The sequence below is a fragment of the Simochromis diagramma genome, unplaced genomic scaffold (genome assembly GCF_900408965.1).
Source record: "Simochromis diagramma unplaced genomic scaffold, fSimDia1.1 OVJJ01000370.1, whole genome shotgun sequence".
Lineage (NCBI taxonomy): Eukaryota > Metazoa > Chordata > Actinopteri > Cichliformes > Cichlidae > Simochromis > Simochromis diagramma.
The window spans coordinates 437,516-452,507 of NW_024387012.1; the positions used below are offsets into that span (position 1 = coordinate 437,516).

Below are 14,992 nucleotides of genomic sequence, written 5' to 3' on the forward strand. Positions count from 1 at the left end.
TGATTGGTATGTTTTTTAAATAACTCCTTTTACAAGCTTTTAAGATGTCTCCACTCTGTTTGTTTATGAAAGACAGACGGTCCAACTTTCCATTATTATTATGAGAAACCCCAGTATACTAGAAAGACATGCATATGACAAGGACACAATTAATACTGGTTTTTCATTATGCTTATAAAGCCTGTAAACACAAATTTCCTTCTTTCTTTCATTTCTTTCAAATCACAGTCACAGTATCATCTATTAAAAGACGCAGACACCACCCCTTTAATCCTTTCTTCTATCCCAAACCTGTGTGCCCATTATGTAAACACAACCACATTCAGCATGTCAGCACATAAGCCACAGACAAAAAGACAAGTCTTTGACAAAGTAAGTCAGATAAATCAAGTCAAGTCACTTTTATTTAAATAGTAAATATAGTTCTGGGAGGAGTTGTTTTAACAATGTAACCATGTCACTTAATCTTCTCTTTTTTTTCTGAGTACAAGTAGATACACGCACCAGAAATAAGCAGGGTGTGTGGGCTTTGTCTCTGAAATATGGTGAGAAGCAGAGATGTTATTTCTCCATGCTGAAAATAAAACAGTTAACGTGGTGCAAGCATCTAAGAAGGAGACACCCGCTAGGTGGGTTGTTTCGTCCTGGACCCACAGCATACTGATAAGAATATATCTTTCAGCTGGCTCTGTTTCATGGAAGAGCTAGAGGAGGTGGCTGGGGAGAAGCTTGGACTGCTGCCCCCACCACCCACACACAGATAAGATGCAGAGTATGTATGTATGGACAGACTGACTGTCTATATTTATACTACAGGGGCAGATCTTGTGTCTAAGTCAGTGACCTCTGTTCCTTATGTGTACTACATAAGTCCACTCCCATGCTGTACTATTTCACTATCATCTCTCTATCACACAAATAACTAATACATACAGCCTGAAATTTCAATTCAGCAATATCAGAGAATTATAGATTCTTTTGTTTTTCAAAGTATCTATCATATCTACCAGATATGGTGTCCAACATTAGAGGTATATCATTCCTTTGGCCTCTGTATGATCCTGTTACACAAGATGTCATTTGTAATAGATCCAACGCGATATCGTAGTTTACTTAAGTAGATAAGAGACCAGGGCCCACCTCACATTGACCTTTGTCATATTATCATCACATTTCACTTTTGGCTTATGTGTCCAACGTTCATAAAGTCTTAAAGGAATAAAAGAATTTTACATTGAAGACTATACATACTCGTGATTGTCATACTATGACCAGACATAGCCTTCTTCTTCAACCCCAATGATTGGGAAAATCATGTAGGAATAAAAAGAAATGTCAGTGTAAATCATGATATGGTCCAGAGTGTCAATTCTGACACACAGAGGCCTACTAGTGGGTCCAAGGACAATTGTAGTACTCTGTCCGTACCTTTCCACATGAGCCTCGTGCATCAGGAGTAGTCTTTCAGCCTCTGTTTGCAATGTTGTTTTACCTTATCTGTTCTGTACTCCAGAACTTTATTGTTAGAACAACCTACAATGTCCACCCATCTCATTATTACAGTTTTTCTTTCTGTGTAAAGGGCTGTAAGACAAACCTTTAGTTTTATTTTCAGTCTTAGTCAGGCATGCTGTGTAATTAAAGATATAGATTACAGGAATTGTTTTAATCAGCGTATCTTTATTATCATAGTTTATGGGTTTGAATGCTCCGATGTACTTTAGAGGTATGAGTTGGGTACGTAACTTTGAACTCTAAATATGATAAAAGTTGCACCTATAGGGTAGTTTCTGGGCATTTCACTTCTGCTTCACAGAGAATTTGTCTTTTCTGAACCAAATAGTTGCTCATCACCACTTAACTGGCCACGAGTGTGTTTGCAAGTGTACTAGTACCTGTGTTGTATGCTGTCGCCAGGTTGCAGTGAAACAAGATATATAATATAGAATACAAACTTAATAATGGCATTACCAACACCAGGAGATCCTGATGGTGCAGTATAAGAACATGCAACTAAAAAGTTAAAGGTGAAATTAATCTAAATAGATTTAAATATACACTACCAGCCAAAGGTTGGACACACCTTCTCATTTAATGGTTTTTTTTTCCGCTCCACTTTTTAACCCCACCTCCGAGTAGAGCTCATATTAATGCCACACAGAATTCCAGTACCAGACACATCTCTACATGAACTGTTCTGGGGAGACAGCGCAAATCAGGCCTTTATGGTCAAATAGCAGCTAAGAAACCACAACTAAAGAAAAATAGCAAGCAGAAGAGATTTGTTTGGGCTAAGAAACACAAGGAATGGACATTAGACCAGTGGAAATCTGTAATCAAAGTAATCAAAGCAGTGGGTGGCTATTCTGAGGAATCTAAAATATAAAACATCTTTTGAGTTTTCGTTTGTTGACACTTTTTTGTTTACTACATAATTACATTTTTCATTCATACTTTAGATGCCTTCAGTGAGATCTACAATATAAATAATCATGAAAATAAAGAAAAAAAAAACATTAAATCAGAAGGTGTGTCTAGTGTAAATATCCAGTAGCCATTGGAGCCGGATAGCAGTGGCTGGGATGTGCCAGGTATTTCAGTGAAACTGAGTTTCAATAGTGGGACCATAAGATATCTGTAGGCTAATCTGATTAAACTTTGTCTCTCGTCTCACATTCACAGGTTAATGCAGTTCAGCATCTGTCAGCCAATAAGGAAGTCAATCAGTATAAGTTTGTAAGTAAAGGTAGAGGCAACCAAATGCAAGCACAGATAAGTGAGGGGCATCAAACACTTAGACTTGAGGATCTATCCGCCTGTTGCACTTCTATTTCTTGCCAACATGAATGGTAAGTTAAGTTTGTTTCTATTATCATCCATGTACATTTGCAGCTACTTTATTCATCACACAATATCTTTTTTTCAGATACTGCAATACAAATTTTATTTGCATCGTTGTGACTAAAGTTGTGTTAATAATTCAAGAAAATAAAAGCAATTCTATCAACTGTGCTAATTTATTCTATGTTAACAATGTATTCTTTTTTTGTTGCTTCCAGTTGGCTCACATTATGCAACATTATGCTGTGTCCTAGTCTCAGGTTATTTAATAAATATCCATAAAGATGATTCACTCTGGATGGTAAAGTGCAGTATAAGGAAAGCTGGAACTATATTATGCATTGTGAAGAGGCTGTGGCAATGTAATCCCAAGATATTATATATATAGGTAATGTGTAAGACATAATTTCCTACATTTCTAGTTCTAATTTCTATGAACTTTAAATTTTCTCTATAAACTTGACAGAGACATAGATAATATACTTTTACAGCAAGTGAGCAGAGTGTAATATGATTACTGACTGAGACTGTCATGCTTACATGAAGCATTTTTGCCTCTGAGGAATAGAGTTGAAAAATAACTTGCTGGTAACAGTTGCAACATTAGAAATGATGCAATAAACAAAATGGTAAAAACTAAAAAAATACTCTGAAACCTTTTTTTTTTTTTGTAGTGCCACCAACACGGAGGATTGTCCTCCTCGGGAAAACGGGAGCTGGAAAAAGCAGTGTTGCAAACACTTTATTTGGAGAATCCACGTTCAAAATGGGCCATTCCCCTGACTCAGAGACGAGCATTTGCATAGCCAAGTCCAAACTCATTAACAGAAGATCCATTACTTTGGTTGACACACCAGGCTTCTTTGACACAAGCGGATCAGAAGAGGACATGAAGCCCAACATCCTGCAATGTATTGTTGAGTGCGCTCCTGGTCCTCATGCCTTTATCGTTGTTCTTAAAGTGGAGAAATTCACAGATCATGAAAAGTCTGTCATCGAAAACATGTTCCAGCATTTCTCCGAGGAGGTTTTACGATATGCTGTAATTCTTTTCACTCACGGTGACCAACTGCTGGAGGAAATGAAAATTGAAGAGTTTGTCAGACAGAGCAAATGCCTGGCTGATCTCGTTCAGAAGTGCGGAGGCCGATGCCACGTTATAGATAATAAATACTGGAATAATGAGGCAAAGAATGAATACAGGAGCAACAAGTTCCAAGTGGAACAGCTTCTCAAAACCATTGATGATGTAGTGATGGAAAACAAAGGTGGATATTACACTAATGACCTACTACAAGCAATAGAGACAGAAATACAGAAAGAGGCGGAGCGTATTAGACAAACATCAGAGACTATGTCTTCAGAAGAAGCCAGGGAAAGAGCTAAAATTGTCGTCTATAAACAGTGTGTGGCTAAATTTGCATTCATCGCAGGTAAAGGTCTGCTAATTGCAGCTTTGCTTGGTGGATTGGAGTTTGCTCCACTTGTACCTCTAGCTATAAAAGGAGTCAGTACAATCAAACAAGCAGCAAGGAAGAAGAGAATAGAAACAGTGTCAAAGGAAGAAACAAGTAAAGGAGTAACTGCGGTAAAGGCAGGAGGAAAAGCACAAACACAGTCAGTATCTACACCGAATAAAGGAACTCCAACAAAAGAAACAGCAGTGGAAAGGAGCGTCGCTGGAGCAAAAACGGGAGCTGATATTTTCTCAAAACTACTTAAAATTTTTAGGAAGACAAATGAAGAGGAAGTGAGCGCATCAATAACAGACGAAGCAGCGACACTGGAAGAAGAAGCCGAAGATGCAGAAGCAGAAGATGGAACAGAGGAACTAGTCGAAGAAGAAACTGGGACTGCAGAAGTTTTACCAACTATAGAAACAGATGTGCCAGTAGAAGAAGAAGAAACTGAGCAAGTAAAAGTGGAAATGACACAAGAGATGACAACATCAATGACAGGAGAAACACCAGAAGTGGCAGCAGTACTGGCAGAAGGAGAAGGAGCAGCTGCGTTGACAACAGCAGTCGAAGAAGAAACAGTTGGGGCGGTGCTGTCAGCAGCAGAGGAGGCGGCTGAGGAGGTAGCGTTGTCTGCAGTGGGGGAAGCTCTTTCAGTAACAGCGGTGGTAGAGGGCATGGCTGAAGCATCAATTGAAGGAGTGGAAATGGAAGTAGTAGAAGGAGCTGCTGGAGTAGTTGCAGAGGCAATAGATGGAGTAGTACAAGTGATGGATGTAGCTGTTAAGGTAGCTGAAAGCTGTTGCGTACAGTGAATCAACCTGTACCAACAGAATTTCTGCTTTCAGCGATTCAACTCGACTATTTCTATTAAAATTATTGTAACACTGGCAACAATGGTGTAATCACTTACATCCCTGTAATGTTTGGTATGAGTTATAATATAGATCTAGTTGAGGCTCTTAATAAAAAAAAAAAGCAGTTAAGACATTGTTGCTAACATTTTTGGCTTTACTTTTGTGTTTTTAAAATGGATAGTGTTTCAAATTCAGAGATTTAATTTCTTCTTTTTTTGTTAAATATAAAACTATTGATTGTATTAATTCTATCTATTAAGAAAACATGATCTGGTTAGGCTGGGAAACATTATAGCAGAGTTGTCCTTTAAACCATCTCAAGGATTTTATCTAGTAATGACAGAAATAATTATATTCTTAAAATGAAATTTTAAGATTACATTTTTGATGAAAAAATATAGTTAAAACAAGCAAACGGTTATAAAAGATCTGACTTGAGGGCGGATCAACCCTGGAGTCTTTTCTTGTCTGGGCAACTAATATCACAGGTGCATTAAACTGTGTCTGTCCTGTTTCTCCACACTTTTACCTTCAGTTTTCATCTCCTACAATTTGTCAGATTACAGCTGAATAATTAGATTTAAAAACTTCAAAAATGCATTTAAGCTGGGTAAATGATGACCACAAAAAGTATAAAAATAAATGATATATTTTGAACTTCTATTTCATTAATAATGATGATATAGTTTGTCATTTTTTTTTATTTCTTTCCTTCCTGTTTTGTTAAGGTAAACATGTTGGTCAGCACTGACACATGTTCATTTTCTTCGCTTAGGTGGATTCAAATTAAAACTCTGTTCTTTATTTCCATGTTGCCATAGTGAATCATGGTTTATTATTGATTTTATTTAGAGGTCAGACATTTGTAGGTCTGTTGATGTAACAAAGATTACTCAGAGAAGGGAAGTTATTAACAAGAAAAGAAGCACATTTGAAATTGACTACAAATAGAGGGGGAAAGCTCAAGCAATATAAAGTTGAACCTGGGAGGACTCATTAACTACAAGTTGTAAGAAGATGACTTGGCAACTGTTGTTTCACTAATTTGTGCCTTCTTGTCTCCTCGTCCTGCTGCCTATCAGGGAAAATTTATCTTCAGCGTGTCTTGCTATAGTTTATCACAAGTTGTGAAACTGATATGGAGGACAGAGGAAAGAGGAAGCATGCTAGAGGAGCTATAGTTGTGTGTGCACAGGTGTGTGTTTTATTGAAGTGTTTTGGGGGTTGTTTTAACTATAACAGAGGTGTGGCACAAAGCTGGAATGTACCAGTCATGGTGGGAGGACTCAGCAGCCAGACCTTTTTACCTAGAAGTCATTTCATTATTTAAGATCAAACTTTGTACCCTTCACTGTTCCTCTAAAACTTTCTTGTCTCTCTGTGCTTTGTTGTGAATTTAACTGAAAATTAAGCTAAATAGTTGTTTAAAAATACATATATTTAAATGTTGATCAACAACCTGTCATTTCTTATCTAGTGAATTTTTATTTTTATTCATCACCTTTTGGGAGAAATTATTAGAAGCATCCTGTTTTACTTTAACTTTAGCGTGTGGGCTAAAAGTAATCGGTATGTTACTGCTGCTTAGAGGCTGCAGAACAGATAACCTGTAACTCTGATAAAGGAGCTGTTCTGATAAAGTGACCCAATTAGGGAGTATTTTTAAAGTCTCCTATTCCACATCCTCCAACGAAACTCATCACTTTAAGTGTAACTGAAAATGTTCTCTGATGTGAAGCTCACAGTGAGGCATTTAATGTTGCAGTGTCATTTCCAATAAAACAAGCCCAAAAAAGGAGCCTGTGTCTGGTGAATGTTCTGATATCCAAAAAGAAAAATCTTCCACTTGAATGAAAATTTGTTGATGTTTTCAGACATGGCCCTCAACTTACTAAACCACCCCCCTGCAACTGTGTCTCTGTTCTTAAAGTGGTAAGCACCTATTTTATCTCCTAATCACAAACAGTGCAATATGATTGTCTTGGCCCTGAGTAAACATAACTGAAATGTGCATATTATTACTCCTGAAATGATCAACAACAAATCTCTATGAAATATGAATTAAACATGAGCTAAACATTAAACTCAAAATATACAGTAGGGATTTTGCGCCTACAGCAGCTGGTGATGTGTAGGCGCAAAATCGTGTTGCTCAAACAAGAGTCCCGCTAAGATCCATAGAGACGCAAAAGGAGTCTCAATGATTAGAGTCGTAATTACAGTGAGTCACCACTAGATGTCAGCAGATCGCAGGATTTCTTTTCCCCAGACATAATTCTGTTAAACTTTCTGTGCCATGATGACATCCAGTTCAGCAAAAAAGTAACTTTTATACTATTAAAGTTATTTTTCATCTCTTTTATTAAGGCTTTTCTACTCTAAAGTTTATATTAAAACTAGCAGTAGCACTCACTGGCCTATTTATTAGGGACACACGGCAGTGTGACTGTGACATAGAGATCAAAAAAAACTTTAGACATCAAAAATTCAGACGGTTTGATTAAATTACATCTCTGCCTTGTATTACTTGAAGAGCCAGGTAGCTTTGTGGTCACTTTAAAAATCATTCTATCTCTTAAAGTCTGGCCATTAGTGAAAGGCTACTGTGCAAATATTTACACTCATTTTACCTCAATGCCAGTCACATTGTGTCTTTTCTTCATACTGTAGGTATGTGTAGGAGGTGTAGGTATGAGTCTGAAGGTGCAACCACAAATAAAAAGTCCTTTGATTTTGATCAATTAATTCTAGGTTTATGAGAACACATCAGTTTGCTGGAAGATGTAAATTACATACTAATCAATGTATATTCACAATTACAATACTGTACTTAAAAAAACTACTGACATCTATCTTTTATCTTTAAATACTAAAAGAATGATGTATTTATTTCTTTATGTGTACATTTATGTATATTCAAATGTACAAGATAAAATCATTTTGGCCAGAGGCTATTAGGTCTTTTTCTTAGGTAGCCACACCCATGTGTGCACACATATCAAAGGTCATAACTTACAGCACTAGAAAACAATCATCATTTGCTTCATGTAATGCTAATGTCTGCAGTATATTGCCTCACTGGGAAATGAGGAAATAACACAAGAATCATATCAGCAATCATATCTGTCCCGCATTTAGCAGGTTAAACTAAAATAAACAATAAAAGACGAATCAAATAGACCAATACGGCAAGGCTGGGTTGGTCGATTTGGTAAAGTAAATCCGTTGGGCATCTTTCTTTGCCTTTAGATAGTAATTCTGATGGCAAAAGAGCCAAACGGGACAGGCAAAAAAAAAACAAAAAAAAAAAACCGATCATATCAACAAGAGAAGAAACACCTTAATTACCAGCTTCTCAGCTGTCCCCATCCTGTTCCCATGCATTCGTGTATGTATTTTTTTTTTAACATTTACATTAACTTTGTAACTTTTTTAAGTTTAATTATGGTTTAAAAAATTAATAAAAAAAAATTAATAAATAAAATACATAACATTTGCAGGGAACAGTGGTTATTGTTTGCTTTTTATTTTTATATTTGTCATTATTTTAATGTATTAATTTTTTTTTTTAAGTGGCGTTAGCAAGCTTTTATAACAAAACTGTCACATAATAATTGGTTTAAGACTTGCAGAAGTTGAAGCCCCACCCCACATTTCCCTGCGTTTCCCTTCAATTAGTTAAAAACTCCGCTGTGCACCTGTGGATTTCATCCAAATGGCAGAGAAATGGCCGCAGCAGTGTGCCGTCGAGTTGGACCTGTATCAGCTTTACTGCTCGGTATGTCTGGACCTGCTCAAAGATCCCGTCACCATCCAGTGTGGACACACTTACTGCAGAATCTGCATCGAGGGGTTCTGGGAGCAGGAAAATGAAAAGGGAACGTACAGCTGTCCTCAGTGTAGGGAGGCCTTCAGCCCAAGGCCTGTCCTCGGGAGGAACACCATGCTGGCTGAGGTGATGCATCCACCGGTTCTGCTTGGGAAAAAAAGAATAAAAAAAATCCGAGTTAATTAATGTACCTTTTTTTTTTTCTTTTGCTTGTTTTGTTAATTAAATAAACATTTACGCCTATCGGTCACGTGGTTAGTGCCGTGTTTGACCCACTCCTTTCTTCAGACCTGCTTTAATTCTTCGTGGCACAGACTCAGCAAGGTGCTGGAAACATTCCTCGGTGTTTTTTGTTCAACATTTCGTGACAGTATCACACAGTTGCTGCAGATTTGTCGTTGATGTCAGGTTTCAGCTTTGTGCCATGATCTGCAGCTATCTCTCAGATAAGCTCATCTCTTACTAAAGGACACGTGGTGTGTCAAGAAAATATCCCCAACACCATTAAATTATTAATTATTAACAGCAGTCTGTATTCTGGTGTGGTTACTGCAAATTTCAAACATGCAGTAGTGCAGCCACTGCTTAAGAAACCAGGCCTTGATCGCACAGTTTTAACCAGCTATAGGCCTATTTCCAAGCTGCCTTTACTTTACAAGGTTTTAGAGAAAATAGTTTTTAGTCAACTGAAAGACTTTCTAGATGATAATGGCATCTTTGAGGTTTTTCAGTCAGGTTTTAAAACCCTTCACAGCATTATTAAGGGTTTTTAATGACATCCTTCTGGCATGTGATTCTGGTAACCATGTTGTTCTTGTCGTGCTTGATCTAACTGCTGCTTTTGACACCGTAGACCACAATATTCTAATTTCTCGATTAAGTGATGTAGTGGGTCTTGGTGGCACTGCACTCAATTGGTATTAGTCTTATTTGTCGGATAGAACTTTCTCTGCCAGCCTTCTCAGAGTCCGAATCATCTTCTGCTCCTCTGTCACACTGTGTCCCACGGGGCTCAATTTTAGGGCCACTGCTCTTTTTATTGTATTTATTGCCTCTGGGTTCCATCCTTAGAAGGCATGGGATCACATTCCATTGTTATGCAGATGGCTGCAAAATTTATTTGCCACTGAAGCAGAAAGGTGGCATCTCCATAAAACCTCTCATGACATGCCTAGATGACATTAGAGCTTGGTTGGCTCTAAACCTTTAAAAGTTTAATGAAAAGAAAACAGAGTTGTTGGTGTTTGGACCCAGTGGTCCCTGCGAGTCCTCCTCTGTAGATTCGGGACCCCTGGAAGTTTATTTTAAACCTGTTGTTACTGACCTTGGTTTTAAGTTGGATAGTGATTTTTAAATTGGACAACCAAATCAGAGCAGTGGGGAAGTGCAGTTTTTATCATTTAAGGCGACTGGCAAGAGTAAAATCTTTTCTTTCGAGGCAGCACCTTGAAACAGTGATCCATGCTTTTATTTCTTCCCGCCTGGACTACTGTAACACACTTTATGTGGGGGTCAGTCAGTCATTGCTCTCACGTCTGCAGCTGGTTCAAAATGCTGCTGCACGACTCCTAACAGGAACTTGTAAAAGAGAGCATATAACCCCTGTCCTAGCCTCACTGCACTGGCTGCCTGTGTCTAATTTTAAAATTCTGTTTGTTTTTAAATGCCTTCACAATCTTGCCCTGCCTTACTTCTCTGAGCTTTATCTCCACACACCATGTCGGTCTCTCAGGTCAGCTGACCAGCTGCTCCTGTAGGTACCGAGATCCAGGAGGAAGCTCAGAGGGGACAGGGCCTTTTCTATCGTGGGTCCAAAATTATGGAGTACTTTGCCCTGACACGTTAGAGAGTATCCTTCACTATCCACTTTTTAAATCGCGTCTTAAAACCCACTTTTAATCTTTGGCTTTTAACCTCAGTGAGACTTAGTTTTCCGTGGAAATTAAATTAGTTATTTAATTCATTATTTTATTTTTTCTTTCTTTTATTTGGCTTTTATTTATTGTGTGTGTGTGTGTGTGTGTGTGTGTGTGTGTGTGTGTGTGTGTGTCCCAGAAGATTAGCAATTTCTGAAAGACTGACACCAGCATGTCTGCCACATTGAAATTAGTCTTGTTTTTTTTTTTTTTTTTTTTTTCCCCCCCATTCTGGTTCTCTGTCTAATAACGTCCCAGGAGTATAATTTCTTATTTATTTTGGCATGACATTAGATTTTTTTTGTAGGTGATTACCACACCCACTGTTGTTACTCCTAAAATATTTTAATACACAACATTATTTTCATAACCAGCTATTCTGTACACAACAACATATTATGTTTTTTTTTATTATTGCATTTTCTACAGTTTTAAAGAAAAGACACAATTGGGATGCTTTTGCTGACTTCATCCTCTTTCAGTTCTATTTTGATTCTGTTTGTCGTGCAAAACCTTTGACCGCTTTTATTTGATCACTGTAGGTTGTAGAGAAGCTGAAGAGGACAGTAACCCAACAGGCCCGTCCAGCTTCTCCTCTTGCTCCTGCAGGACCAACAGACATTGCCTGTGATTTCTGTTGTGGGACCAAAAGAAACAAAGCCAGCATGTCTTGCCTGACCTGCTTGGCATCGTACTGTCCTGCTCATCTTGAGCCTCACCACAGTTTTCCTGTGCTGAAGCTTCACCAGCTGGTGTCTGCTACAGTGCCACTTAAGGAAAAAATGTGCACAAAGCACAACAAGCTGATGGAGGTTTACTGTAAGACTGATCAAAGATGTATCTGCTATTTGTGCACCATGGACGATCACTGGCGCCACTCAACAGTGTCAGCTGCAGCAGAAAGAGCTGCTGAGCAGGTAAAGATCAATAAAAAAAAAACGAAATGAATCTGGAGTGTTTTAATTTTTCTCTGATCCTGCGGTTTCTTTTTGCAGGGACGGCTCTTTCTGAGTCACTGTGCAGTTAAGCGGAAATCCCAGGAGAGACAAAAAGAGCTGAATGAGCTGGTCCAAGCTGTGAAGGACTTCAAGGTGTGGAAATAAGACTAGAAACCAAATATCTCTACTGACCACAGTGCTGTCTAGTACATGTTGTGCTTTGTGGTAGTGTAAACTCATAAATTACTTGGTTAAATTCCAACTACTGCGTTCAGATTAATACAGCTATTATAAGAATAACTGCCTCCTTAATGTGCTTTATACCGTAAGGTGAAGACCCTACAATCATACAGAGATGATACATATGAGTTATACAGTTTTTTTTTGTTTGTTTTTTTCTATTAAGAGCATTAACAGGCTTTAATCCTGTATTTTCAATGTACCTAATACAAGAGATTCAGTCAGCAACTGGAATTGGCTGACTGTGGCCCATTTCATCTGTGTGCAACAGGCACATAGTTGCATGTACACTTTGAGATATTGTTTACATGGAAACTTTTCACAATGAGTCAAGATGCAAAGTAAACTGCAGATGAACCACAACAAACACATTTTTAACAATAAACCTAATTGGTCACTTAAAGGAGCTAATGAGGACAACATGAGTAAAAATAAAGCTCTCCAGAAAACACTTGGAGTAAAAATCAGAAATTAAAATCCATCAATGAGACACTAACTATTACATATTTACTAAATGCAGTGGCTACATTTTTTTTTCTTTATATTGGTTTATGAATTTTGCCGCAGTTTTCTAAATTCTCCTCCAAAAAGTATTTTTTTTCCTAATCTAAACCTTCCTTGTATAAAACAGATTTGTTTTCAGACTGCAATGAAGTCCAAAGACAAGCTCTTTGATGAGCTGATCTCCTCCATACTAAAGCAACGTACTTTAATAAAGCAGCTGATTGAGGCTCAAGAGAAACTTGCAGTTGTTCGGGCAGAAGCTCTGCAGCTGCAGCTGGAGGAGGAAATCGCCAGGCTGAAGAAAAGAGACGCTGACCTGGAACAGCTTTCTCATACAGAAGATCACATTCATTTCATTCAGGTAGGAAATGTGTGTATTTTGTGTTGTAGGCCAACTCATGTTTCTTTCTAAAATTCTGTCACCATTTAGACTCTATATTTAATTCAGTGTTTTATAACCAAAAGGTCACATCTGCAGCTATAAAAGCTCAAATGGTTGTAGAGGAAAACCTGTTTAAACATTACCTCATGAAGACATAAACACTGCACTATCACTATTTTGTTAATTGCTATGTTTTGTAGCGCTCATTTCATGTAAGGCCATCAAAGCTTCCCACCCGAGCAAAGAAAAGTCCAGGTGAAAGAGAAACCTAATGTGAAACATGCAGTTTGAGCACACATTGTAACTTCTTGCTGGGGAGTTTATGAGGATGCATAAATTTGATTTAAAATGTGTTGCTGTGCAGCAAATGTTCATCAATGAATATGAGCATTTCAAAAATTTACATTGGGGGGGGGAGAAAAAAAAAATGAAAGGGAGGATATGAATTTTGTATATGGTGCACAATCTCTCTCGCTCTCTATATGTATGTATAAACACTGCAGAGTAAAATTAGAGACAGTCCACCATTGTACAAATGTAGAAATTAATTTCACTAAAACAATAATGTGGTGCCAAGCATAGAAAAATCTGCATTTTGAAAAATACCCGTGTACATGTGGACGTAGCCTGAGAGCCGATACTGATGGAGCCAAATTAGAACAAGTCTTGAAAAGCTAGATCTATTGTAGAAATACTTTTTTGAGAAAAGCAACTGAAACTTTGCACACATCCTATTGGGATTTTTTTTTTTCCTTTTATAGTTACACATAAAATGTTTTTATTTAAATATGTTATGTTCAAAAATTAAATTTCAACATAACTTTTGTTCCTTTTTTTTTTTTTTTTTTTTTTATTTCCAGCTCTTCCAGTCTCTCTCCATCTCATGTGAATCTCCAGACTTGCCAACAGGCGCTGTTGTTCGTCCTAAACATTCAGTGGAAACAATGACCGAATGTCTGACTCGGCTGAGAGATGACATGAAGAAGCTTCTGGAGACCACGTGGCCCAAGATCTCTGCCACAGGTACCTGAGAGAAATATCCATCCACTTGATTCCACTTAATCCAGTATTATTCATTTATTTTGTTCCTATCAGTTTTTGGTATAAAAGTTGTGCTGCCACCTGTGCCAAAGACCAGAGAAGAGTTTTTGTGCTGTAAGTATATCAGTATATCAAAGCAGTAATCACTTACTAAATACTAGAAGGCTGATGATATTCCTGGTTTGCTTGTCCATCAGATCACTGTCCTCTAACACTGGATCCCAACTCGGCCAACAAATACTTTGACCTTTCTCAAGATTCTCAACGAGTGACGAGTGGCTGCTATGAGCATTTTCATTTATCTCACTCGGAAAGGTTTGGAGGTGTGAAGCAGGTGCTGTGCAGAGAGGGTTTAACAGGGCGGTGCTATTGGGAGGTCAGTTGGAGTGGTGGCGCCTGGTCAGTGGCAGCGTCTTACAAAAACATCAGCCGGACATCATTCGACTCAGAATTTGGGAAGAATGACAAGTCCTGGTGTTTGGAGTGCTCTGCAAAAGGATATACTTTCAGACATAACTCAGTAACCAAGGCGGTGTCAGGTCCTCGTACCTCTCAGATTGGCGTGTACCTGGATTACAGGTCAGGTACTCTGTCGTTTTACAGCATCTCTGACACCATGACTCTGCTTCACAAAGTGTGCACAGTATTCACTCAGCCTCTCTATCCTGGCCTTGGGCTGAAGGAAGGAAGCTCTGGCTGTTATGCAGAAGTGAAGAAGTTGTGATGCCAACTTTTTCACCTCTACCATGTTGATTAATGTCTTTCAAGACCTAAAATAAGCAGTGAAGAAACCTGTGAGCACATTGAACTTGACACTTATTTGCTGAATGACTCGCACTGTTTGGATGTTGAAAGGCGTGACTCTAGGTGCTCTATCCTCACCAGGCAGGTGTAGAGTTGTGGTTCTAGATTGGAACATTGGAGAAATAAAATCACTGCTAAGTAAATGTAAGAGTTTGTTGCTTTAAGTAATATCATTACCCCGGG

General features: G+C 38.1%; 1 protein-coding gene across 2 annotated transcripts; it reads left to right on the forward strand.

Annotated features, from left to right (window-relative positions):
- Positions 1-8,851: 8,851 nt before the first annotated feature.
- On the forward strand, positions 8,852-14,775 carry LOC120739330 (tripartite motif-containing protein 16-like). 2 transcript variants are annotated; one of them, XM_040041080.1, is made up of 7 exons: positions 8,853-9,110; positions 11,443-11,817; positions 11,896-11,991; positions 12,710-12,943; positions 13,825-13,987; positions 14,060-14,119; positions 14,203-14,775. In XM_040041080.1, exons 1-7 carry the CDS (start codon positions 8,871-8,873, stop codon positions 14,727-14,729), a joined length of 1,695 nt encoding a protein of 564 aa, XP_039897014.1. In that variant the 5' UTR covers positions 8,853-8,870; the 3' UTR covers positions 14,730-14,775. The 2 variants fall into 2 exon arrangements, with proteins under 2 accessions (XP_039897015.1, XP_039897014.1); XM_040041081.1 differs by lacking the exon at positions 14,060-14,119 and having other exon boundaries at positions 8,852-9,110.
- Positions 14,776-14,992: the final 217 nt, after the last annotated feature.